This window comes from Ananas comosus, linkage group 8, assembly GCF_001540865.1.
Source record: "Ananas comosus cultivar F153 linkage group 8, ASM154086v1, whole genome shotgun sequence".
NCBI lineage: Eukaryota > Viridiplantae > Streptophyta > Magnoliopsida > Poales > Bromeliaceae > Ananas > Ananas comosus.
The window spans coordinates 12,002,136-12,028,473 of record NC_033628.1 but is presented as its reverse complement, the minus strand read 5'-3'; the positions used below and the strand labels follow the sequence as shown (position 1 = coordinate 12,028,473).

The 26,338-nt window shown below is 40.2% G+C and overlaps 5 protein-coding genes across 6 annotated transcripts; 2 read left to right on the top strand and 3 right to left on the bottom strand.

Moving 5' to 3' along the window:
- On the bottom strand, positions 3,388–5,053 carry LOC109714663 (zinc finger protein ZAT2-like). The gene is given in 4 exon segments (XM_020239359.1): positions 3,388–4,002; positions 4,004–4,053; positions 4,056–4,172; positions 5,035–5,053. Coding segments are annotated over 4 exon segments (525 nt in total). The 3' UTR covers positions 3,388–3,663.
- On the bottom strand, positions 10,748–12,122 carry LOC109714662 (expansin-B18-like). Its single transcript, XM_020239358.1, has 4 exons — positions 11,933–12,122; positions 11,734–11,846; positions 11,367–11,554; positions 10,748–11,093 (listed from the first exon to the last, which is right to left on the bottom strand). The coding sequence occupies exons 1-4, from the start codon at positions 12,120–12,122 to the stop codon at positions 10,748–10,750; spliced, it is 837 nt and encodes a 278-aa protein (XP_020094947.1).
- Positions 12,700–19,738, top strand: LOC109713711 (AT-rich interactive domain-containing protein 1B-like). The gene is made up of 2 exons (XM_020237889.1): positions 12,700–13,326; positions 17,958–19,738. The coding sequence occupies exons 1-2, from the start codon at positions 12,811–12,813 to the stop codon at positions 19,497–19,499; spliced, it is 2,058 nt and encodes a 685-aa protein (XP_020093478.1). The 5' UTR covers positions 12,700–12,810; the 3' UTR covers positions 19,500–19,738.
- Positions 20,008–23,491, top strand: LOC109714352 (peroxisome biogenesis protein 19-1-like). Of its 2 annotated transcripts, none has more exons than XM_020238946.1 (5): positions 20,008–20,205; positions 20,292–20,372; positions 20,480–20,742; positions 21,387–21,703; positions 23,211–23,491. In XM_020238946.1, exons 1-5 carry the CDS (start codon positions 20,163–20,165, stop codon positions 23,254–23,256), a joined length of 750 nt encoding a protein of 249 aa, XP_020094535.1. In that variant the 5' UTR covers positions 20,008–20,162; the 3' UTR covers positions 23,257–23,491. The 2 variants fall into 2 exon arrangements, with proteins under 2 accessions (XP_020094535.1, XP_020094534.1); XM_020238945.1 differs by having other exon boundaries at positions 20,009–20,205; positions 20,292–20,343; positions 20,424–20,742.
- LOC109714351 (probable pectinesterase 68) lies at positions 23,490–25,629 on the bottom strand. Its single transcript, XM_020238944.1, has 5 exons — positions 25,317–25,629; positions 24,952–25,141; positions 24,404–24,610; positions 23,847–24,085; positions 23,490–23,766 (listed from the first exon to the last, which is right to left on the bottom strand). Exons 1-5 carry the CDS (start codon positions 25,565–25,567, stop codon positions 23,610–23,612), a joined length of 1,044 nt encoding a protein of 347 aa, XP_020094533.1. The 5' UTR covers positions 25,568–25,629; the 3' UTR covers positions 23,490–23,609.

The window sequence follows — 26,338 nt, the reverse complement described above, 5'->3', positions numbered from 1 at the left end:
GGCTGGATGATTCCATCCTCTCTCTTTGGCCTTCCTTTTTATATATGCCAATTCAATTTTCACCCCACAATCTATTTTCAACATTTTTACACTTTTTTGAGAATTACTGTTTTGTCCCAACTCTATCGAGAATTTTTCAAAAATTATGATCCCTTAACCACTGTTTCTGATGCAAGTAGCAAAAAATTTACTAATTAGTACTCAAAATTTCAAGTTCAAAATCTATTGCTGTACATTTTAAATAAGCAAATAACATGCTATTTTTTCTTAAAAGAAAAATCTGTATCCTATCTACGTGACTCACTACAAGAATACCAATAATTTTATTTAAAGAATTTAACCAAAATGTTATATTATTAGAACCGTAAAACGCCAATCGAGCACCGTATTTGGTTCATCATTCTTGAAGATGGGGAAATACAATTAACATGAGTGAAATTTTTTTTCTTTGGTTTTTTTTTCGAAATTGATGTGTGAAATTAAATTAGATTTGCGTATGAGAAATGGAATCCTAATGCTTTTCCTTTTTCGAGGGCACTATCAGTGCAATTAGTTCAGTATAGATGGTTCTACAGCATGATCTCCCTAACTGTTAGGCAACCTCCCTATTAATGAATCATCATCAATATTCAATAACATGTTGACCTCTTTGTAATTTGACTTTTCTCCCCCTTCCACCCCCCAAACATGATTTTGAGACCATTTAATTTTTGAGTGGTTGGAGAGTCAACTCCACAACATCATATATGGAAAAAAAAGGGTCTTCAATTTTTCTTCAATCAAACCCTTCCAAACTCCAAAGTCAACAACGATTTCAGATCCATGAGATTTGTGGTTTCAGTTTGCGTGTAACAATTTCTAATGCACTACATTCCAATCTATTATCTCTTCTGTTAGTTTTTCACAAGTTTTTAATGCAGTATCTGTATAAATTTGTAAATGCTACTTAGCAAATAGGTTAAAATTATTCTAAATTATTTTGTTTTATTTTACCCACAAACATTTTGATCGGGCAGTGGCGATATTTATATATGTCTTTTTTTTCTTTTTTTTGAGAGAAAGGTAACATACTACCCGCTTCGTTTATTTCATTTCGAAATAAACTTAGCTAGAAATGTAAATCAACTGGGATTCGAATTTGGATCTCGGATACCAACCACCAAGCCGTTTTGCCACTTGGGCTAGGGACGGTTCGGTATATATGTCTTTTTTTTTCAATAAAGAGGAAATTTCGTGGGAAGACAAATTGGGAAATGAATAATTATAATGCGTGGGTTATAACACTTGAGATCTGATTGTTCACTAGCTTCCTTGAAAAGCAATAGCAATTGCATGATGAAATTAACCTACCAAATAAAAAATCGCTTTTTGCACCATTAAGATAGCAACAGGAATGGCATTTACTTATTAGGAAGTGCAAAAGCTCCCTGGCTAGATGGTGCCCACACACCATGTGAATGCTTCTTTACATTCCCAGGTCACTTGGAAAATAAGCACACACCATAGCGTTCATGAACAAAGCTTGTGTTATTTATTATATATTGACAACCATCTTTATGTCTTATCATAAAATATATATATAGAGATTGAGAAACAGTTTCTGAAACCACTGATTCTGGTACAGTAAATTAAAGAGTGTTTCTAAAAAAGTTGTATAGTATATATATATATATATATATATATATATATATATATATATATATATATATATATATATATATATATATANTTCAGTTCTATTCTTGAGACAACCGAATTTGAAATTGAACCCATAATTTAAAATCCGAACCTAAATTGAAATCAAAACTGTAACAGTTCAAATTTGAAAAATATATCTGAAATCATAACCATATCCACCAAATTACAACTCTATCAACAAACACAATAATACCACATAAAATAGAAATTCAAATTATTCAGCTACTAACTAAAAACAATACTACAATAAATATTTCGATTTATAGCCATTATATTGAAATCTTTTGACTCAAGAGGGTGGTGGTATATTGATCTTTTGAAAGCGTATTTAAATATGGATAAATTTATAAGAATTTATTTGGGTTTGATTCGAGAAATTACAAAATCTTACTAAATTAAGCTCATTTATAACCGTTTCATTTTGATATATATTTTCTTATTTTGAAACTTCAGATGCTCATATCTTCTTAATTAATTACAATATGTTTTAGTTTGAAAAATGAAGTTAATTGAATAGTTAAACTATGCCGTGTACGAACGGAAACTATCACTATGCTTTTTCCTAAGGTGCATGGATTGACGTGGTGCACCAGCTAATTATACCAACAGAAACAAAAACACGAAAAATAAAGCGTCCATCCGAGCCGTCCGTCGGGGATCGGACGTCCCTCGGATAAGGAGACCACGTCCAGGGTACCGATTCCACGCATTGACTCGGCCCAACCACATCCTGGTCCGGTCACGCCACCACCTTTTAGAAGAGGAATCCGCAAACTACGCTTTCCACCAATACGCTACACGTCTCGCGCATTCAATTCAAATCCCGATAACTACTGAGGTTGTTAATTCCTTAATTATCATTTGCGTTAATCTCCGTGTTAATTGCTTACACCAACCAATGAAACAGTAACTTTATTTTTTTTTCGATATTTTTTTCAATCTAAGTGTTATTTAGTAGATAATACTTTGTTCAGCTACACATCAGTTCTAAATTAATTTAAGCTCTACTAATTACACCAATTTTAATGTACGTAGAGTAAGTATTATTACGGCGATGAGATAAAGCCGTAGTATAGTGGGTAGACGTGGCCGCTTGGGGACGAAGCATCGATCCACTAGGCTACAAAAGAGGAGAGAAGCAAGGGGAAAAAAAAAGAGGAGAGGAAAAGGTTGAATGAACTAACCAAGAAAAGAACCAAGTACTAGTGGTAGCAGAAGCGCTTTTGCAATAATAATTAAGCTGCTAATAATATACACTACCACCTGCTGCTGCTGCTGCTGCTGCTGCTTCACAGCACCAGAAGCAGAAGCAGAAGCAGCAGTACAGTGTGTGCACACCTGAGCGAGCTCTCTTTCTCTCTCTCTCTCTCTCTCTCTCTCTCTCTCTCTCTCTCTCTCTCTCTCTCCTTTTTATTCACACCAATTTGGACAGAGGCTACGGTGCTACAGCGAAAAGTTGACACTATAAGCTAACCCAATAACTACTCCCACCACCTTGGTTTTCTCGCACGTATAGGATAGAATAAATAAATGTGAGAAAGTTAAATTGATGCGTATATTGTCCATTTTGTTGAGTGGGCATAAAAGGATAAGCAAGGACAGAGACAAGGAGTAGAAGATGGGTTGGACGGTTGGAAGATACAGCTGGAAAATGCAACATATATATGTACATACATTAAACTTGCATGATGATAATTAAATTCGAAATTGATTAAGCTAAAAATATGGCTCAAGAATAGTAGATGAACTAAATAGGAGAGGATTAATATGGACAGATACAGCAGAAGAGATTAATAGGTAAGCAAATTAACATGGAAAAAGATTGGATTGGATTGGATTGGATTGGATTGGATTTTTAATCTCTCTCTCTGTTTTAATAATTATCTCGGGGGGAGATTAAAAAAGAAAAGAACATTCATTAAACAGTTGTGCTTGAACCGGAATTCGGAATTGGCTTACTTGGGATCAATTGGGAGGATGGTGGTGGTGGCGGTGGCGGTGGTTGGCGACGAACTCGGCGTCGGAGATGGCGGAGAGCTCGAATTCGTCGTCGAAGGGGGCGGGGAGGTTGAGATCGAAGCAGGCGGCGTAATTGGCATTGGCAGTGGCAGTGGGTGGGGGAGCGACCGCAGCGGCAGCGGCGTTGGCGGCGGGGGAGGAGGAGGAGAAGTGAGAGCGCTTGTGGCCGCCGAGGGCTTGGCCGGAGCCGAAGACGCGGGAGCAGAAGGGGCACTGGTGGAGCTTGATGGGGAGCTTGGGGGCGTCGTGAATTGGCGGCGGCGGCGGCGGCGGCGGGGGTGGGGGGAAGACCATGCCGTAGGGACTTCTTGTGGCTCGCGCGGTGGCCGCCGAGGCTTGGTAGGAGCGGAACACCTTCCTGCAGGTGCCGCACTGGAACCGGCGGCGGAGGCGGCGGCGGGGGGCGGGGGAGGGGCCGCGGCGTCGGAGCCCTCGTGTGGGGTTTGGGAGGCGGTCTCGGGGCGGCGGGCCAGGAGTCGCGGGAGGAGAGCATCATGAGGGAGAGGGCGACGTCTCGTCGGTTGGTGGAAGCGCCGTTGGAGACGGGAGGAGCTCCCGCTCGGGTCCGGGAAGGGGGGCGGCGCGCTCGAATCGGCGGCGCGGCGGCGCTTGAGGGGGCGGGGGGGAGACTCGGTTGTTCGCTCGCGCGGTCGAGCACGTCGCCGGAGGAGGAGAGCGCGGGGCGTCGGCGGCGGCGGGCGAACTCGGCGTCGACGAGCTTGTAGCTCTTCTTTGGGTTCTCGCGCGCAGTACGTACGCGCGCGCCTCCGTGTCCCCCTCCTCCTCCTCCTCCTCCTTCCTCCTCCTCCTCCGGCGACGACGATGCGGAGGCGGAGGAGGCGAGGAGACCTGCAGGGGCTTCGCCGCGCCACGACGTGCGAGCGCATGTGCCCGCCGATGCGCGCGCGATTGGCGAAGCGGCGGGAGCAGAGCTTACAAGCGTGCTTCTCCATTAAGCAGAAGCAGAAGCAGAAGCAGAAGCAGAAGCAGAAGCGGTACTAGTATTGGTGGTGGTGGTGGTGGAAGTATAAAGAGCTTCTCTTTTTCTCTTTCTCTCTCCCTCTCTCTCTATTTTGGATCTATTTTTACATTACTTTGCTTTGTGAGAAGGGGAGAGAGAGAGAGAGAGAGAGGAAGAGGAGGTTAATTAGGAGAAGTATAAGAGAGTGGGAACTAAAAAGAGTAGGTGACAAGCATCCTCCACCAAAAGACACACAATTTCCCAGCTTCCCACAACAAAAGAAGAGAGAGAGAAAAGAGAGAGAATGGAAAGAGTGATTTATACTCTGCTAATTAATGAAAATAAGTTTCACATACCTTTCTTTGCTTTCCCCATTTAATTACCGAGCGAGTGGAATCTCAACATTTCGTTCGATTTTGTAACGCTTATTCCTAAAGTCATGCATCTGAAAAAACATTAAAAAAATAAAAATAAAAATGCATGTAGTTATTGTTTTCACTTTTCACCTCCTCTGCATTAAAACTACCCCTTTTCACATTAATTCACACCAATTTAAGTAAGTAAGAAGCTAATAAACATAATGGAAAGGAAATTAGGGAACAGTAGTGTTGGTGGGTGGTACTATGTGCATCATCCCCGCCCCGTGTTCCTCAATTATTTACAAATTAAATTATTATTAACTCTAATTCAAAATTTTAAAAGTAGTTATTAAATGTTTTTTTTTTTTTTATTCTGGATGAGGGATCTTAAGCCCCCCTTTTATTCCATACCAAGTAATGGTTTCAAAAAGGAATTAAATTTGGACGGCTCGGTTATGCAAGTCAAGGAAACTGCTGAGGTTTGTTGTAACGACGAGGGTAGTAGAAATATCCACGCCACGTGTCAACCATCTGCTCCACCTCAACTTTTCACTAAACTAAGCTAAAAAATAAAAATTTCTACAAAATTAATCAATTAAATTAACTCGTAATTTTAACTGTATAAAAAAATCGATACTAAGCGTCAATGAATAAACCTTGTCGCCTCCCCTATACTTTATTAATTAAATTAATAGCCAATTATTATATGCATGGGTTAGTTTTATCAGATTTATGCACGCCAACTGTAACTGCTGCAGCACGCCGTGTCACTTTATCTGTGCGTCGCCGGCGGTTCTTTATTTTACAATTTTTAAAAATTTTTAAATTTGAAATAATTAAAATTTAAATTGAGAATTTATGTGCGTTTTTAAAAATTAAGATAATTACAGAATATTCTAATTTTTAATAAATAGGAAAAAAAAAAAGAAGTGGAAACTAACAAAGCGAGAGAGGAGGGAGTGGGGAAGCGGGGGGGGGTTCGCGCGCTCCGAACAATCCGAATCTATCCAAATAGGAGATGGCGTGGGGGGTGGGGGTGGGGGCCACACGTGGGGCCCGCGGGGGTCTCACACGAGTGGCGGAGTGAGACGCGCACGTGGCACCGTTCTCCCTGGATCCCTTAACCACGTACCCGGCCCATGCACCTCCCTAATTGTTGCCACGTGTGGCGCTCTCCAGAGTTGTTGAGGAACGGACAGAAAATTTTGCCTGAACCTGGTCCACCATTGGGAATAATCTACGCCCTGGACCTTCTGGGAACTATGCCAGGATTTAGATTCGGGAAGGATAAATAAATATAGTAATTTTTTTAAAAAAAATTATACAGTAAATTATAACAAAAGCTCGATGTACCGAAACAAATTATTTTAGACTAGAAAACTTGTAATGTATTAATTTTTATTATACCATAATTAAAGATATTTTATATATTTTTTAAAAAATTTAGCGATTTTATGGCCAATCATTGTGTGTACAATAGTAGCCGCATTTCAGGACCAGAGGTCAATCTAATGTTAGTAGATAAGATAAAATTTAAATTTAAACGTACAAAAGTATATAGAGATATATTTTTCTACTTTTTTTAGGATTATAAAAAGCACACTACAACCTACACGTTACAATATTCAGATTTAATATGGTATGAAAAAATTACAGACGTTAAACTAAAAATCTAAAATCTTATCTACTAACCCCTTTTTGTCAAAAATTGCCAAAAGAAAGTACCAAAATAGAGAGAGTACTAATAATGTTAGTGCATGAATAGGATAAATTCACATAGACTTCATTCNTATAAAAAGCACACTACAACCTACACGTTACAATATTCAGATTTAATATGGTATGAAAAAATTACAGACGTTAAACTAAAAATCTAAAATCTTATTGTCCAAATACCAATAAATTGTATAGATCAATAGTATTAAAAAAAGTTAATACAAATATATTATAGCCGACTCATTATAATATAGGTACATAATTTAAACTACGTATGAAAGCATTATAGAATATTAATAGTTTGCATATAAAAATCATAACATCTAAAACCGTTTCCCCGAAATATGAAGAAATTGTATAGATTAATAAGTTGTGAAAAAAAAAATCAAATATTAAAAATTCTAATTTTTAGTATTATATTAAGATATTTCATAAAGAGTAATTATACTGTAAAACATATTTGTCAGATTTTAAAATCGAATCCTAACTCCTCACTTTAAATAAAGTGACTCTCAAATTTGCTTATGAACATAACTTACTAAGAATGATGGCAATGAGCATGTGAGAGCTCTATTGCATGTTTCATAGACCAGGTCTAGTAAATAGATTTGTAAAGGGGAAGAGGTTGGCACGTGTGATCCGCACATGCGAGGCGAGTGAGGTGGGGGAGGACGCTGGATGCGGATGTAGTTGAAACGGAGGGATCATGGCTCGGAAATTAATATCACACTCCATGCACGAATCTCCAGCTAATGCGCGAGCACGACACATCGCTGTATGTACGTATGATTACGGCTACCGTATACAACACATATCGTCTTCGTATCTTCGTATCTTCTGTTTCTATATGTATACTGTATACAGCATACCCTCATAAATGAACCCCACGTGAGAATTATCTCTAGCTTAAAAAAAAAGAAATTATGGGGGAAATTTTAATCTAAATTTGGTTATTCCAAATGTTACTTTTGCAGCTTAAATTGTAACATTTTGTAACTCAAAAAGATATGCAATGTGTAATTTTAGTCACTCTTATTAAACTTAGTAATTACTAATAAACTTATAGTTAAAAATTAATTACGGATCATTAGTTCCACAAACGTGCAGATCAAATGAACCAGACGTGTTAACGAAATTCTAAAATGCACTAATCCAATTGGATCCAAATCCCCAATCTTTAGTGTTTGGTTGATGTTACATGTCTATGTGACGAATTAAAACTCTGCTATGGAGCTTTATTTGTAGTTAAAATGAAATCACCAAAACGCTTTCCCCTTTTTTTTTTGTCTCAAATTAAAAAGGAAAAGTTTCTTAGAACGGGTGCTGTACAAAATAATTGCACTAGCAAAAGCTCCAGTAAACTAAAGAACAATAATGCCCCTCTTATCCAGAGTACATAACCAGCCATCTGAGTACAACCAAATAACACAGAGAACCGTATTGAATTTTATCTTCTTTTTTTTTTTTGTTTTGAGATCTTGTAAACTTTATTTACTTATTTATTGCTAGCATTTAAAATTTTCAAACTTTATTAAATACTTCAAGAAACTCCTTTACTTCCAGCAGCGTAAGAAGTCGATTACACAGGTCTTGAACGACTTTCAACTCTTATTGGAGTTTTGGTTCAATATTGTTAGCGCCGAATTTCTTATGGTTTATTGATGCAGGTCATATTGTTCTTCGTTGTTTGCTCTTTTTTTCTTTTCTTTTTTTTTCCTTTCTTTTCTTATCTAAGAATAAGTTGCCTCACTTTTTTACTTTTTTAAATGAATAAAGCGGATAACTTACTTCTCTTCACTTAAATAAACGAACAAATAAATAAGACCTGCAGATATACTGAAATATCATTCTGCTTTTCGCGACCGTAGATAATGTATTTCTTCTTCGGAAAAATAGAAGATGCAGACGAAAGTGCTCGACTGGTCAAGCTGTTTAGGTCCAAAATTCCTGCAAATTAGCAACAAGTTGAAGGATGAGGTCGTGGGGTTTCTTTCACTTCCTCCATATTTCCATGATCTCACTCAACAGTTGACCCACCATCCAACAGGGTCAACCTAATTACTAGTCCAACTAATATCTAAAGTTACCTAATTTCCCTTGAAAGATCAATAAAAGAAAGGAAAAACTTCAAAACCCGCCCTGTGGTTTCACACGTTCTCATTTTAGTACCTGTGGCTTAAAGTGTATCAATTTGTCCGCCCTGTGGTTTTGTTTTTCTCTTTTTAGTATCAATTTTATTAATTTTTTTCTTAAATTAATGACAAGGTTAAAATTAAAGGGTACTAAAGTAAATATTTGATAAATTTAGATGAGTATCTGAAGTTTTTTGTATATAATTTAACGAAATATTAAGAAAAAACTACCGAAAAGATAAAAACAAAACCACTTGGGGGGTAAATGGGGAGTAAATTGATACGTACACTTTAAACCATAGGGTACTAAAGTGAAAAAGTGCGAAACCACAGCAGGGGTTTTTAAAGTTTTCCCTAAAAGAAAACGCCGACCAAGATGTAGATTTTATCCAACAAATAAAGAGAAAAAGTAGAGAAACTCTATACGTACATGATATATATATCTATATGTATAATCATTTTTTATTAGACAAACATATATATTTTTTTGAAAGATATGTAGCACGCCACCGTTTCGTTTATTTCATTTCGAAATAAACTTAGCTAGAAATGTAAATCAACTAAGATTTGAACTTAGGTTTCAGGTACCAACGACCAAGTCCTTTGCCACCTGTTATTTTTATTATTTCACCCCAAAATTCATCTTACTTCTGTTCGCACTTTGTTTTTTTTTAATGGTGATAGTTACGAACTTACTTGGCTAAGGGTGTGTTTGGTTCCACGTAAAACTGTGGAAAAAAAAATTTCTGTGAAAAAAAAGTTTTCGGTGGAAAAAATATTTTACGTTGTTTATATTTGGTTCGTAGGAAAAGAAAAGTAATTTTCCGAGACGGTTGTTTGGTTGAAAGGAAAAAAAATTATAAATAAAAATTATTATATATATTTTTTATTTTACATATTTTATATTATTAATATATAATTATTATCATATTCTATATATTAGTATTATAGTTTATATTTATAAATAAAATATATTTAAAATATATTATGTAATAATTAAATATATAATATAATATATAATAGTAATAAATTACTACATATAAAATATTATATAATAAATATNATTATATATTATATATAAAAGAAAAGATGGGGAAGAGAGGTCCACCGCAACCAGTGGACCTCTCTCTTGCGGTCCACGAGGTGGGGTGCGCCTCGTGGACCGCGCCCTGTGAACCCCGCCCCTTCCAACCCAATTTTCGTTTTCCGCTCTTTGCGAGCGGAAAACGAAAACCTATGTTTTCCTTGTATTCGGAAAAAAAATTTTCCCAACAAATTTTTTTACGGACAAAAAAACGCTAGAATCGCACTTTTCCACCGAAAATTTTTTTTCGGGGCCATTTTACGGGGAACCAAACAGCCCCTAAGCAGCTTGCTAGATCTACTGCATTCGTATTGCGCGGCGGTGAGGTGCGAGGAAGCTACACCTGAGGTGCCAATCATAAGAAAAATCCTGTAAAGAACTAAAGATTAGTTAGGCCTAGTGGTCCACAGCAGCACTTTTGTGCTCATACAGCACCGAAGCGCAGTGCGGAGAAGCCAAGTCTTCGTCAGAAACTTGTTCGTTACTTTTCACGATTACGATCAGCAATGTGCCACATTTGCCTAATCCCAAATTCCAGTTTAATGCGTGGAGTGTGTTCTGTGCAGGGGATTCACCCTCGGTCGGGCCAAATAGACACTAATTGAAAAGCCATAGCTTGATACAACGTAATCTTACAGATGGGGACAGCTAAATGGGCCCAAAAAGCTTATTTATGCTAATTGAAGCTCTGATATCAAAATTTGAAATAATACCTCACCTATCACAATCATTTCACATTTGCCCAAATCATATTTCAACCATGCTACCAAACTTTCAATTAAGCTGAGACACTGCTAAATTGGATCCTGAACCGGTAGGTCGAACCGGGTTTCCACCCAATAGGAATCACCCGACTCGCGATTGCGGTCCGGTGGGTCGAGAGGGTGGTGAGCCTGATCGAGAACGGGGCGCGGAGTTGCGAGCCGGAGGAACTCAACATCCAAACCGCGCCCCAGGAGTGTTGCATGGGGAGCCACGAATGGTCCGACCCACCTTGCATCAGATCCAGTCCCCACAAGTCCCCGTCCCCACCCTCGTACTCCACCGCGACCGCGAAGTAGTACGGGTTCGAGCCCGAGTCCACGTAGAACGCCACGTCATAACCTGGATATTTGCACTCGACTCTGCACAAAAGAAAAGAAAAAAGATTATTGACGTAATTTTATTTTCATTTTTGAAGTTATATAGTAGATCCATCCTCGATTTTAATTTCATTTGTAAAGCTTGATGTCTATTTTCATTTTAATCTCTAAATTTCAATTTTATCAAGTAAAATTGACGATAATAATGACATGCATAAGGATGAAACCAATACTAATTAACTTTTCAAACTTTGGGACTAATTAACTGCATAATTATTGATTATCTTCCCCACTAATATATAGATACTTAGTTACCGCATGTACTGTACTGTGAGGACGCCCACATCGCGAATCCGATCGTCTTCGCCAGGGATCGCCATGGCCCCGAATGCCGTTCCGCTCATGTCGAAGTGGACTTGCTCCGAGAGGCATCCTGGGCACAAGTCAGCAATCGCCACCGTCACCGGCTCCCCAGAACACACACCATTTCCGGTGCATTTCACCTGAGATACATAAATCGTTGCATAAAACCTAAGTACGAACATGTTATATATACGTATACAAAGAAGTACTCGGACTCAAGTAAAGAGCTCACTAACAAAATACAGATTGAAAACTTAAACTTAGTTGCACGTCAACTGCTCTCCCCATTCATACCACGATTTACTATTTTGTAATTTACCTGATAACAAGCGCCACATCCGTGGCCTGATTTGAAGAGCGAGGGGCCTCCTGCTGAAACCATGGATGAGAAAGGCGGGTTCTCCACCGCATCTCCGTAACCACATGCACCACCTTTGGTTTGTAACAAAAAAGATGAGTTAAACTTATAACTTATGTTGTAGCAATCTCTCTCACACATGCATATGTATATATATTACCGTCGCTTCCGGCACCATGGGGGTCTCCGTACCATGTGGCGCGGGCCGGATACCAGGTTGATGAAGAGGAGGTGGTTACGTTTGAGTTGTTGGAGTTCGCAGCACTGATATTAAAGCAAGTGAGCAACAGTAGGAAAGCTATGGTGGAGAATAAGGGTAGTAGACGCAGGATGAAGCTGTAGTACTCCATGGTCTCAATGAGGAGCTCGAACTAAAGTTGTGATATTAATATTACACCGCTTATATATGATTCAAATTCCAGTTCTTAATGTGTAACTGGGTCACCTTTTAGAGTGATCTATAAATACCATATTCTTTTCCAAGATTAGAACAAGATGTGAAGCAATATGAAGCAACAGGTTGTTACAGTCATAAGCTATATATTCCCCCCCCTCTTTTTTTTTTTCTTTGAGGATTAGGAAATTTATAACAGGTAAAGGTGGTATTTATAGCATAAGTATTTGAAACCAAGTGGGAGAATCAAACTAAAAATAAAAATAATATCTCATGCTGCTGAAAAGGGCATTGTTATGCAACCACTAGTTGATTGACGCTTGTCACAGTTTAGCTAAACTTTGGTTTAGGTGATATAACTTTGAAATATGTCACGGCCCAAAGAGGTTTGGGCCATGACCTGTACCGCGCCGTACTGGGCCGTCATAGGCCCAGTAATGTGGGCTTAAAACGGGCCCACGTTGCATCAGTACCTGCGTGGCTGCGTAACATCTTTTGGCGTGAAATTCCGATAATACCCTCCCGCACGATCCGATCATCGTCCCCACCCCGACGAGAAAACCCTACGCGAGGAATCGCACAAATCCTACAAGCTATTTATTCGTCGTCTCCTTCCCCTCTCCTCGTCCTCTTCCTCCTCCGCCATGGAGTACTCCGCTCTCCCCGATCAACAACAACAACAACAACAACAACAGCAACAACAGTATCATCAGTACCAGCAACAAGAGCACCAACCCCAACCGTACGACCCCTCCCATGCCCAAGCCTACGAAGCCTACTACGCCTACCACCACCACTACGACCCCTCCGCGTACCACCACCACCAATACTACCCCCAGAGCTACCCCTCCGCCTCCTACCAACCCCCTCCCCCCGGCGTTGATCTCACCCCCAGCGCCACCGCCGCCGCCGCTCCCGCCGCTGCGGCGGCGGCGCAGGATTCGGCGCACATCCATGGGGCCTACGCGGCGGCGCAGGAGCAGCAGGGCGCCGCTGCGGCAGCGGTGGCACCGGCGGGGCCGTACGAGGTGCACCAGGGGCTGAACCCCGCGGCGGCAGCCGCGGTGGCGGCGCTGTCGCAGCTGACGCAGTTCGCGGGGTCGATGGCAGGGGGCCCGGAAGGGCAGTGGCACGGGCAACACCACCCTCATCACCCGATGGTATGCGATTATCCTGCGCTCTCTCTCCGTTCCTTCGCCCTAATTTGGCCGATTAGGTTTTCACTGAGGTGGATCTGTAACCCGATGGTTTTCGCTCATTTTTGAACATTTGTCATCAATTCTCTTTATTTCAAGTCATATCTCTCAGTTCTTAGGGGGCGTTTGGATTGACATAACTGTAGTTTAGCTAAAAATCATTTGGTGAGAGTGAAAATATTGGTCTTACCATCAATCAGCATAATACTAGAGAAATTCACAGGCTTGTTATTGGCTAGATTTTGGATCTTTATACGAAAGGTGACTTCGGACTATTTCAAAGGGAATTGACTACCTAACGGAACTCCTCAAATGTTTTAATAAAATTAATTTATGGCCAAATTGTAACTTCATCAATCCAAATGCTCTCTTAGTGAATTTTCACTAATACATATATCAATGTCACCTTGATTGTTTCGGTATGGTTACAGTTTTGCATGCGGTAACCATGAATTGAAAGTATTCAGGGGAGCTGTAATGCATTTCTACATGACTTGCGACGTTTTTGGAAGTATTCGAAGTGAGTTATTCGTAAAGGAAGTTGATGCTTGAGTGCATTGAAGCTGTTACTAATGCTCAATGCGCATTTTTTAACTGGAAAAATAGAGGATTGGTTATTTTTTTTTTAATCTTTCTGGATTTGTTTGGATAATAAGAGATTCATGATTAAGTTCTTTTTAATCCTGGATCTATTGTTATTCAGAGAGGGATAGTTACTGCAGTCACAATTATCTATATCTATAAGGTGGTGTTTGGTTTGGAATTTCTACATGGGAATAGTGATATATATCTTTAAGTTTGCTCGAGTTTTAAGTGTTATCCACTATATTTGGTTGAGGATAATGTAGATTACTCGAAAGAATGTCATTCCCATGAGAGTATCACAATTTCACCCACACTCAAGGTATTGGTACTTCGGCGGATAGAAGATCCTGGGGATATTTTATCTACTTAATTCCAGATGTGGAATTTACCTCCCTCATTGTGTTTGGTTCTGTGTTAGTGATAATGTGATATTTACCACTATCCCTGATCTATTTCCGGACCAAACACTACCTAATAATTGGTTTTAGGCTAGCCTGTTGGCACTTTGAGTGTCTGGCCACTAAGATAGTGAACATCATAAACCAGAGTTTGTTTGGTTCCACAAAAAATAGTGGAGTTTGATGGAAAAAGATTTTTGAAGTTAAATAAAGTTTATGGTTTCTGATAGCTGGTTCAGCCAAAAATGAAAGCTGCTGCTGGAGCATCATTTTTTTGTCGCCAGCGAAAGAAAAGGAGAGTCCAGAAATAGATCTCCCACTATGTTTGGTTTTTATATTGCAAAACAGTAGTAGACAGTTCTCCTCAAAATCTGTAAATAGTTTTCTGACTAAATCTTGTTTTGTCAATTAGACTCTTTGAAAACTATTTTTCAGACTGAAACAGTTTAAGACTTCTTCTTGTGGAAACAAACAGACCTTTTGCGACCTTAAATCTTTCTCTTGGTTGTTGCACTGAGGACATCCTTTACCAAGCTACACTATGTTTGACTTGGCAATTGGGGACTGTTTTGATGCCCTAGAATGCTATGCAAATGCCCAGCATTGTGTGTAAAATATTGCTGGTACGCAATGGGTCCGGTTACCAACATCACCATCTCATGGATATTGCAATCTTTATTTCATGATCTACAGTATCCTAAATTTGTTGCAATTGCAAGATCTCTTTCCTTCTTTACTATCTATCCTGTTATCCAGCTCTATCTTACAATCTGTTGGAGGAACAAATGTCCGCTTGACCTTCTCTTGTGTATAGCATATCTAGGCATCTACAATGCCAAATTCAGCTTACAGTATCTTAACTGTAAGCTAAAGTTCTTTTGCCATGTTCTGAATTGTTTAATATCTTTGAGTTACATCTTAATGGTAGGGGTGAAAATGGGTCTGTCAACCTCTGATCCTAGCTGACTTACGGAATCTGGGTTTTCTGGATATGGGTTCAGATTTCCCAATTACTTGGATATACTTTTTTTTTTTTAAATTATATAGGAATACAGGTTTAAATTTATATCTGAAACCTGTTTGTTAGAATGTTGCAAAAGATGAAATTGTATATATATATTTGTTCCCACCCATTTGGTGAGTCTTTAATTTGTCTGTTTCGTATATCTTTCTATGGTACAATATATTTTCTATTATATTCACATATATTCGGAGCAAATATTGATATATCAGATGTCTGATTCATGTCTCTATCTGTATTGAACAAATATGGTTACCAAAACTTGTATTCCAATTAATAACCATATTTGCATCCATATTTGGACAGGAAATATGGATATGGATATGGTTTAGCCAGTATCTGATCCCTATCCAATCCATGTTCACCCCTACCTAATGTAGTGTTTCATCGTAATCTGTCCCTATTGTAGTTTTTTTTATTTTTCCCAATTCCATTCCCCACCCTTTGGATTTTACTCTTATCTTTTCTCTAACAGCTAAAATGCTTTTTTTTTTGAGGAAGACTGCTGCTTATTTGTGGACCTAGGTATGCTACTTCAAGTGCTTCATGCCTTGGATTATGTTGAAGAGAATGTATGCCAGTTGATTCGACCTTGTGACAAGGAATGGTACATAGAAGTGCTTGGTGTGAGGCAAATTGGTTGGTTCTCCTTTTCTCAGTGGTTCTTGCTTGTGTTACGTCTTAGAAACAATGGGTGGAAATGACAAATGGAATCTTTTTCCATCCAGTTTCTCGAAAGGGTGCATATGTCTTTTATAATCAGTGGTGAAAGACTTGATCTTATCTTAAAAACTTAAACTCATAAGACTCAACTTTATTAGGTCAACAAAGCTGCATCTGTGCAGAGGATGCTGATGATGTTGGATCCACATTGAATGAGTATGAAGTCCACGGATGGAACTTGATCAAATCTAGTTGAGTCTTGTGAGTTTCCTTGGGGAAGTATGAGTAAGCCTACTAGAAGCATCGCTTAGACGCCTATGTGGTCTGACAAAGTTTTGATAGGCTCAGACCGCCTAAGCGCCTTGTAAGCTTGGATTTTTAGGGTTAGCCTACTATACTTCTGCCAGTAGACAGGATGTCTAGGGAATTAGGCTACTGCCTAACCTGCATCATCGTAGGGATTATCTAGGTGGATGCTTGATTTTCTCATTAAGATAATTAAGTTTTAGCATCAATGATACTTTTTGTTATTTATATTTTGGTTGGGGTGACCAATAATTTTGAGAGTAGTCTCTATAAGACAACTAATACCTGTTAATATTTGTTAACTGTGGATACAGAGAAATAAAAGAAAAATAGATCTGTATTTTGCAGAAATCTGAAAATAACTAATGGTGTCCTTACTCCTTACTGTAGACGCATTAGGTAATTTGGATCTTTTCTGAATTGTAGATAGCATGAGCTAAATCCATCGATCTACTTTTTGTGTATTATTTCATGTTTGATTTAATGTTAAGATTTTCATTGTCATGAATGCATTTAGGAAGATTGCGTAGGTCAAACTTGATGAATATTTGCCATGACTATGTTCATTTTTTCTGTCTTGCAAAAGCAAAACTAGGGTTTATATGAGTTTTTAGCTCATGGATTTGTTTTCCCTGTTGCACGCTTCCATTTGGAATTCATAACACCTCCTGTCTATACAATGAATTAAATGAACCTTATGAAGCACAGGTCTGATACTTTACTGCTAATATAATTTTTGTCAGTAGTCCAGCATAAATGCACAAAAATATATACATTTTTATTGCTTGTTAATTCAGTCCTGAATTTAAGTAGTTATATCTTTTAAAGATTGATCTCATTTGGATAAGTTATGTGGGCTTTCTATAGAGTATCTAGTGAACTTGTATAAAATTGCTGGTTCTGTTTTCCCCTGTTTGTCTAACGATCAAGTTTATAAAGTTTATGCGCAATCTTGTGAAGTTGAAAAAAACCAGGTAAGAGTTTTTGTTTGTCTGAAGATAGTCTTTTAACTATCGTATACGTACTATGGTATATGGGATTTCCAGTATGTAGTGTGTGATAGCTATTAGTAGCGTAATCAATTGATTATTTTTATCTGTATTAAGCTATCAGTGGTAATTTATTGATGATTTTTCTGCTGGTTTCTTTGTATACTTCATTCCTGACTGGTAATATTTTAGTTTGCTATTTATAGATTAGGTACTGAATGGTTGCCCTAGTGACTACCTCTTGATTCTTCAAGTTTATTTCATCTTTTTCTAGCGCCTTGTTTTTGCTTGTAAAGGAATGAAGCTGCTTATTTGTGTAAATGGCTACTTAGTGGTTACCGGAATATGCTGATGACACACATGAACAAGAACATGTAGAAACTGTGTTCCTTGTTTGACAAGGATTGTTACGTACATGTGTGTCGATAAGGTAAACCTATGGTGAAACTTGATATGTTCTTAGACTAGCTAGACTTGATTGGCTTCTTGCATATGTACATTTGACCATAATTAATTGTTTATGTGGGCGAAGCGCAAATCGTGATACTAGGGGTTCGTGTGCATTTTAGATTTCGGAAGAACAGTTCTTCCTAGTCTTTTTCCATTTTGAGAACTTTTTGAGAATTTCTACAGGTTGGCGGTGGAAACCCATATAGGGGTGGCGGCAGGAGAGGCAGAGGGCCTTTCAGAGGAGGCCGCGGGGGCAGGGGAAACTTTGGTCCTCACCCTCCCAGACAAGATGCTATGGGCCCTTCCCCACCACCTGGTAGGGGAGGAGGGCGGGGCCGAAGAGGACGAGGAAGATCCAGCAGGGGCGGTGGTGGACGGCCATCAAATCCGCCAGGGTCATTAGTGACAGAGCCTGCGCCACCTCGCCGTCCTGCCCTGCCGGTTGCATGGTGCGACGTTTGCCGGGTTGATTGCAACAGTCTCGAAATTCTGGAGCAGCACAAGAATGGGAAGCGACATAAGCGAACCGTGCAGAGAATACAGGAAATACAAGCTCAACAGAAGCTGATGGGCAATTTTGGACCGGTTGTTATTGCTCAACCTGAACTTGTTCCTCCAGTCACTGCAGAAAACAGCTTTGCCCCTCCAATCACTGCAGAAAACAGCTTCGTCCCTCCAATCACTGCAGAAAACAGCTTTGTCCCTCCAATCACTGCAGAAAACAGCTTTGCCCCTCAAGTGGGAGAAGTATCTGAAGCTCCCAGTCAGATGGGTGAAGGAAAAGAAGAGTATACAGTGTCAGATTATATGCCTCTGGTACAAAACAAAGAATCTGCTGCTTTACAAAACACACAGGCTCCAGCTGTGGGAACTGAAAACAACCCAGAAGATCCGATGCAAACCCAGGCTGCTGACGGACAAACTGAGCCTCCAAAGGAATTGGGAGAAAAAACCGAGGGTGCTCCTTCTGATGCAATCCAATCGGAGGAATTCCCAAAAGGGCGATTCCAAAAGAGGCCGAGGATGGACAGTTATAATAGGTTCAATAGGAGGGGCGGTGCAAGCAGACAACCAATGAGGTATTGGCAGACAGAGAAGAGAATGAGATTTCCCGAACCGCCTAAGCCTAAGAGGGAGCAGCCGAGAGTGTGCACTGTATGCAATGTGATGTGCGACACAGTAGCCGTATTCGATATCCATCTCGCCGGCAAGAAGCATATTGCCAAGATCAAGCGGTTTCAAGGCTCAAATTCTGTTTTCGGGCCCATTCAGGTTTTCATCCCTCCGAACCAGCCGACTGCTTATCCACCTCGAGGCCCACAGCCGATATATTATGGGATGAAAACCCCAGAGATGATCCAGCAGGAGGCTTATATGCTTAGCAGGGCTGCCCAACTCGAAGGTTATGGGGTGCCGCAAGAGGTTCGCCAGTCTGTCGAAGCTGCGGAAGGTTCGGGGGCAGCGCAGCAAACGCAGGCTGAAGGGGAAAATGCTGCTGGTACCGAAGGGAAGGAGAATGTGCAAGCAGTCACGGAATCTGGTTTGGAGAATGCTACTACCGAAGGTGGGTCATCGGTTGCTGCCGGTGAAGATGTAGCCCCCGTTCTGGAGTACGGCGCTTCGGCTGCCGGAGGTTTTGTTCCTCCAGGACTTGATGTTAAAGCAGAGGCAAGCACTGTTAACAAGGAAGAAGTAGGAAGCAAAGCGGATGCGGCTTCGAAGTGAACACAGGCTGGCCGTTTTATCTTTTTGGTCTATTTAGAATCTGAAAATTTGCGGACAAGTACTTGAAATCCTTTTTCGAAATTTGTCTTGATGGATATCGTTATGAGGATGTGGTACCTTTAGAAACTTACTATTGAAGTCGTTGCACCATTACTCCATAAACTGTATGCCGTATCTCTCCGTTCGTGCAACAATTTTATCTGCTATTTTTGTTTAAACAGATATTTTGTTTATTTTAACTTTATTTATTCTTAAAAAAAAAGACATAATAATATTTTTTTGATGTTAAAAAAAGAGATATGAAATATATAATAATTATATTAAAATAGAGTATCTTAGCAAGTTTAGTATCTACTACTATTCATATTAAATCTTCGACACCTAAAAAAGTAAAAAAAAATTAGAAATATAAATTTTTAGCAGGATTTCAGCACAAATTCATTAAAAACTCAATACTTGTAATTTGAGAACTCGCATGGCCGCATACGGCAGAGTCGGCGTTGGTATCGTGGCGGTGGAGTCGCAGACGCCAACAACTTATTCTTGTCTCCTCCCTCTCTCTCTCTCTCTCTCTCTCTCTCTCTCTCTCTCTCTATCCCTACTGTTCCGCGACTTTTATCCTCGGTACATTCCTCTTCTAGCGTCATATCCCTACGATTTTCCATGGCCGACCCCCCCTCCGACGATCTCGATCAACTCCTCGATAGTACGCTCCTCCCCTTATTCTCCCTCTCTATCCAATTATTCTAACCCCCTGTTTTCTCTCACTCTTATTCTCCTTCTCCTCTCTAGGCGCTTTGGACGATTTCACCAAGCTCGATCTCGATCCCTCCGCTTCTTCAAGGTACTCGCCTTCTACTTCCTCTTCTTCCTCGCCCTTCATTTCCTAGACGATTTCGATGGGTTGCTTGTTGGATTTGGTAGGAGCGGCGATGGGGGCGATGGGGACGGCGGCGGAGGGAAGGGGCCGGCGCTATCGCCTTCGGCGGTGCAGGGATTAGGGTTGGGGTTGCCCGATTTGAAGGGGAAGCGGAAGGGGAAGCAGAGGGCGCCGCCGCTGAAGGCGAACCATGTCTCCGAGGCGCTGGAGAAGCTCACGCAGGAGACGCGCCAGGCCGTGCGCGGGCTCGAGTCGGCCACGGCCGCCGCGCCGCCGCCGCAAGGGTTCGGGGAAGGGGCTTTCGACAACGAGGCCATGGTCGAGGAGTTTGTGAAGCAGTTCGAGGAGCTCGCCGGTTCCCAGGTTGATCGCTTTTTACTCAACTCAGATCGTTCTCCTGAGTTCAATTTGAATTAGAGTTGCGTGCGATAGAAAAAGAAGTTGCCGTTGTTATGTGCTGGTTTTGCGTTGTGTTGTGCTCATCGGAGGGATGCTCAGTACAATGTTCTGGTTAATTAAACGAAAGCAATTTAGGTTTGCTTGGATATAACTACATAATTCCACACCTTGGTTGTTCGTTCCAACAGTGATGAACTTTGCATAATCGATGGTTTAGAAAATTCTGGCTGATGTTGTAACTCATGATCAATTGGCAATCATTAGACTTCTTGCTTCTGTGCATGAAAAATGATTCGAAGATTGCAATTCTAATGTTTTGTGCTGTTCTATTTGGTGTCGAACCATAGGTTAGATTGATTGATCAAACTTAAAGCAGTCGAATTTGCCATAATCTTCTTCTTCCCCTTTTCCCTGTTCCCTTATTCGCTTGTTCGTATATGGATTGACTTACTTCTAAAGATCTGCAATTGCAACAGGAATTCGCATATTTGAAGTGCTTGAACTTGTAATATTTTCTTTTGAACAACTCAATTGTTTTACGGCTGCTGTATTGCTGGTTTTTTGTTTTCTCTTACACTTACAGAATTTTCTTTCATTTTATGATGTAGGACATGGAATCTATTGTGGAAACCATGATGCAACAACTTTTATCCAAGGAGATTCTTCACGAACCCATGAAGGAAATAGGAGAAAGATACCCAAAATGGCTGGAGGAACACAAAAATGAATTAAGCCAAGAAGATTATGATCGCTATAAACACCAATATGAACTCCTTATAAAGTTGAATGAAGTTTATGACACGGAGCCCGACAACTTCACTAAGATTGTTGATCTCATGCAGAAAATGCAGGAATGTGGTCAGCCTCCTAATGACATTGTTCAAGAGCTTGCTCCTGAACTTGATCTAAGCAATTTGGGCCAACTGTAAGTGTTATTTACTGTTGTTTCTGAACGTTAAAAGTTCTAGAAGTTTTCTGGAGTGTTATTAAATTCACAACACATCTGCTAGTAAAAAATTTTCTTGATAACCAATAAAGAAATTTCTTCACATGGATAGGTTTCGTTAGTTGGTTGAAACTGTGTGGGCCATACTTTGGTGTGCATATACATCCTTACTTTGCTTCTTTCTCTCATCATGATATTGTGGTGTCTGTTAACCTAGATCGAACATATTGCCCGTAGGAGTATGACTTTTCCTTTCCCGCCTTATTCTTATGATCTTATAAACAGCGTGATGTGTTGGAGGGTTTTCATCTTTAGGATGTTCCTTCGCAAATGAAACAATTCTCACTTTATTCTTCATTACTTTTACTGTCAAGCGTGGGTTTCGTGATCATATTGTCAAGGTGACCTGGTAAAATGCAGCTGACTTCAATTTATGCAACACCATGCTATACTTCATTGGACTATTCTTTTCCTACTTTAGATTTAACTAGACTCATATAAGTTAGCTGCACTGTTATTCAATTATAATTTTGTCTTCATCGTAAGGTGCAAAGGTGGAAAATGACCTTTTAAGCCGACTATTTTGTTTATAACCTTTGAATCTAGCATAACTCTACCAGAAAGTAAATTCTATTGGTTTAAATAGGCCAGCATCCTGTTTTGTGGCGGGAGGCCATGTTGGGCCAAGTCACGTTCGAAATAATGTGAGGCTGGGTAGGCCGAGTCATGTTTAAAGTGGCGTAAGGCTGGATGGGCCGAGTCACAATCAAGACCTGTGGGCGCCGTATCTGTACGTTTTAAGTGAATTGGTTGCATATTTCTAACAGCTCGACTTTTTGGGATTAATGGTTTACGTCAACGATCCGACAAATTCGACTTAGGTATCATGATGACTGCCATTGTCAGGCTTTGTTCTAGTTTCTCTTGATCTCTGACTTCTCTCTCACTTTGTTCCTCTACATCCTCATTCCCTTGCTTAACTTTCTCTCTTCCCGAAGGGTTCTGAAATAAATAATATTGGACAATTCCACTTGACTGTAGTAAGTGAAGTCTTGTCGTGTATGGCCACACATATTATTGGCACATGAGAATAAGAATAGTTGCATTGGACTGTGAGGCAAACTTATTCTTCATGAAGTTGAATAATCAATCCGGTTGCAGTATATGTGGAAATTCGTTAATTGATGATGATTCTTCATTAAAACACATTGACTAGCAGATGAGATTGTCACCACAAAGGTTTATGCAGTTTAGGTCAAAACCTTGGAGTTTCGCTATGTACTATTATTTCAACTTAACCATTAGAACCTTTCTGTGTAATTGCTAATATTTTGTGCGCTTATCTCTCTCTCTCTCTCTCTCTCTCTCTCTCTCTCTCTCTCTCTCTCTCTCTATATATATATATATATATATATATATTTGTTTTCTTTTGCCAGTTTTGATGTTGTATAGCAACTCGTTCATGCTTGTCTTTTGTTTTCGCCAGGTCACCGGAGATGCTCGGGACTACACCAAATTGCTGTGTAATGTGAGATAGGAACATTTGTTTTACAGGAGGTAGTGAACCTTTGCTCCTTTGGTAGTGTTTAAATAAGTTGATTTTAGTTTTCCGTGCTTGCGCCTTTACAAATTTTTTGTATGAAAACAGTGCTCCCAAATTTGTGAACATTATTGTTTTTGGTTGTGCCTCATTCAATCACTTGATAATCTTTTCAAAGTGATGGGCAATTGGAATACTTTGTCGATGATTATGGAATACATCTAAAAGAATCAAATGTATCTGCTACTTTTTTAGTGTTCGTATACAAGAATCAAATGAATTTGTAGACTCTGCTGGGTGAGTTTAACAATGTCTGCGGGACTAGTCGCAAGATATGGTTGAAGCTCAGGCATCTGAAGGGTTAAGCCAGTGCCTCCCATTGACGAAGCTCTTAACGAGGAAAGGCCGCGCCGTCGCGAAATCGAGCTCTCGCGCCCACGGCACACCGTGCACCGCGCCAGCGCCAGGTCCCCAGCACTTGTATAATCCGAAGAACACCGTCCTGAGACAATGTGTGAAGGACCAAAAGGAATTACAGGAATGATAAAGATGCAGTCCGAGTCAGAAGTAACTGAGACTAACTTGTTCTTGTTGCTGGTATGGTCCCAATCGTCCCAACCTCCGGGCGCGATCACGTCGTCGAAGTAGGTGTACGCGAAGACGATCCTCGAGTACTGGCCCATGGCCCGGCCCACGTACAATTTCCCGGTTCCTGTGACCCTGCAGTTCACAAATGCGAACCCGGTCCGCTCGCATGCCGAGTTCCGGTCTTGGGCCGCAATGGACCCGAACTGGTTCGCTATCGAATGGAGCTCGCAATCCTAAATGTGGTCCAAGTCCATTATTTGTTTAGTAACAAAAAACAAAAAAACAAAATATGTTCCTACAAGAGCATATTTGATTTCGTAGAAATATTGTTATTTTATTCTTAAGATAAAGCTTTTAGTACATTCTGTGCCATTATTTTGGCTCTTAACTACTAAATTATTATACTTCACATTGTTTTACGTTATGTATTTATTCAAGAGCATGTTAATCTGAATACGTGCACGTGAACCAGTCAGAAATCAACAAAGTGTTGGGAAAATGTAAGAAAATAGAAGCTAAATTTGATCAACCATAGAGGTTAAATTGATCACCTTGTACATGGATCTTCCATTGCCGAAAACGAAGTCGATGGAGCCCTCGATGTAGCAGTCCTTGAAGTAGTGGCGGCCGGCGTCGTCGCAGAGGGTGTCCTGCGCGCCGTAGAAGCCGCAGCCGGAGAAGTACGCCTTGTCTCCGGAGATTCGGAACGCCGCTGCTTGCCACCCTTCCATCCCCGGAAGTGGTGCCGGAGCTGTGTTCTATTTTTATCATCATAAACAGCGGTTTGGACAAGCCCCTTTATTAGTTATTATTCTCAGTACTTCAAAACATATCAGTAATTACAAAACTTGCTGTCAATGCTGCAACAGAAGGAATTAGTACCCATAATTCTGTGCCGCAAACAATAGTTATTCTTAAAAATCTCTTAAAAAATTACTGATGCGCTAAAAAATAAAAAAAAAAAAGAAAAAACTAAAACTTGCTATGTTGGCGGATTGGATGGCGGTTACTGCTCTCTGCGTCCTGCACCATGCTCATCAGAGAGTGAGTGGGAGAGGGGGAGAGCCTGCTGTGAAAACTGGTATAGTGAAGAGCTCACCTTGAAGCTGATATTCCTAGCAGCGAAATAATTAGCTAAAACCGTTACAGAAGCCGTGTTGTAGGTCCTCAGCTGCTGCCCGTCCGGCCCCCGGTCTCCTGCCCGGTCGTGCCACTCGATCGACGTCACGTCCCGCCCCGCCCCTTGAAATGTCACATACGGCTTCGTCACAGGCACAACCACCTTCTCTCTGTAACTCTCACATCACGTTAAAAAAAAATAATGATCAATTATAAACCAATTTTTTTAAAAAAAATCTATAATTTTTTGTATAAAGTTATTTTTGTTTGCGAAATACAACCACTATATATCTAAAGAGTAGTGTAAAACGGAAGGGATAGTTTGAGAATTATTAGTATTATTACATATAGGACCCAGGTTTGATTTGTATAACGACGCGAATCGTGTTGTTCTCCGGGATCGAATCGACGGCCTTTTGGACTGAAAGGAAATCGCCGGACCCTGCAGCATCGACCACGACGGTGCGCGCGACCGTCGGCTCGACCCATCTGTGGCGGTGCTTCGTGGCGGTGGTCGAGTTGAGATCGCAGCAACTTGAACGGGATAAAAGGAGCAGTAGAAACGTGAAGAGGAAGTACAAAATTCTAAGACCCATGTTCCGAGAGAGAGAGAGAGAGAGAGAGAGAGAGAGAGAGATGCGGAGTACTAGGGTCTTTGTTGAAACTACAATGTTGAAGAGGCTTTAGAGAATGAGAGGTGGGGGGTTTTATATTAGGTAGGGAGGGGATGATTCCACGTAGTTTGGTGTTTGTATGCATTTGGAATGTTGGCGAAAGCAACGGTCACAGTTTTGATTCTTTTTCTCCAGAGTGTCACAGTTGTAAATTGTGGGACCTTCGTGATAAGATATAGAGAGAGAGAGAGAGAGAGAGAGAGAGTGAGTGACTCAACCTAAGCAGCAGCAGCAGCAGCAGCAGCAGCACCTCTGAGCACTCTGCACTGAGCAGAAGCTGTTCTACACTAGGAATGGTAACTTCACTTCCACTGCAAACATAAATTAATACTGTTAGTTAATCTATAATTAAGTATATCTTTTTGGAAAAACTTCAAAAATTCTCCCTTCGGTTTCGCAGTTTCTCACTTTGCCCCCCTGTGGTTTAAAATGTATCAATTTGCCTCCCTGTGATTTCTTTTTTCTCTTTTTCATATCAATTTCATTATTTTTTTTTTCTTTAATCAGTGATGAAGTTAAAATTAAAGGGTACTAAAATGAATATTTGATAAATCTAGATGAATATCTGAAGTTTTTTGTATATAATTTAATGAAATATTAACAAAAAAGCTAGCGAAAAGATAAAAACGAAACCACAGTGGCAATTTGATACATTTTAAACCACAGGAGGGCAAAGTGAGAAGCTACGAAACC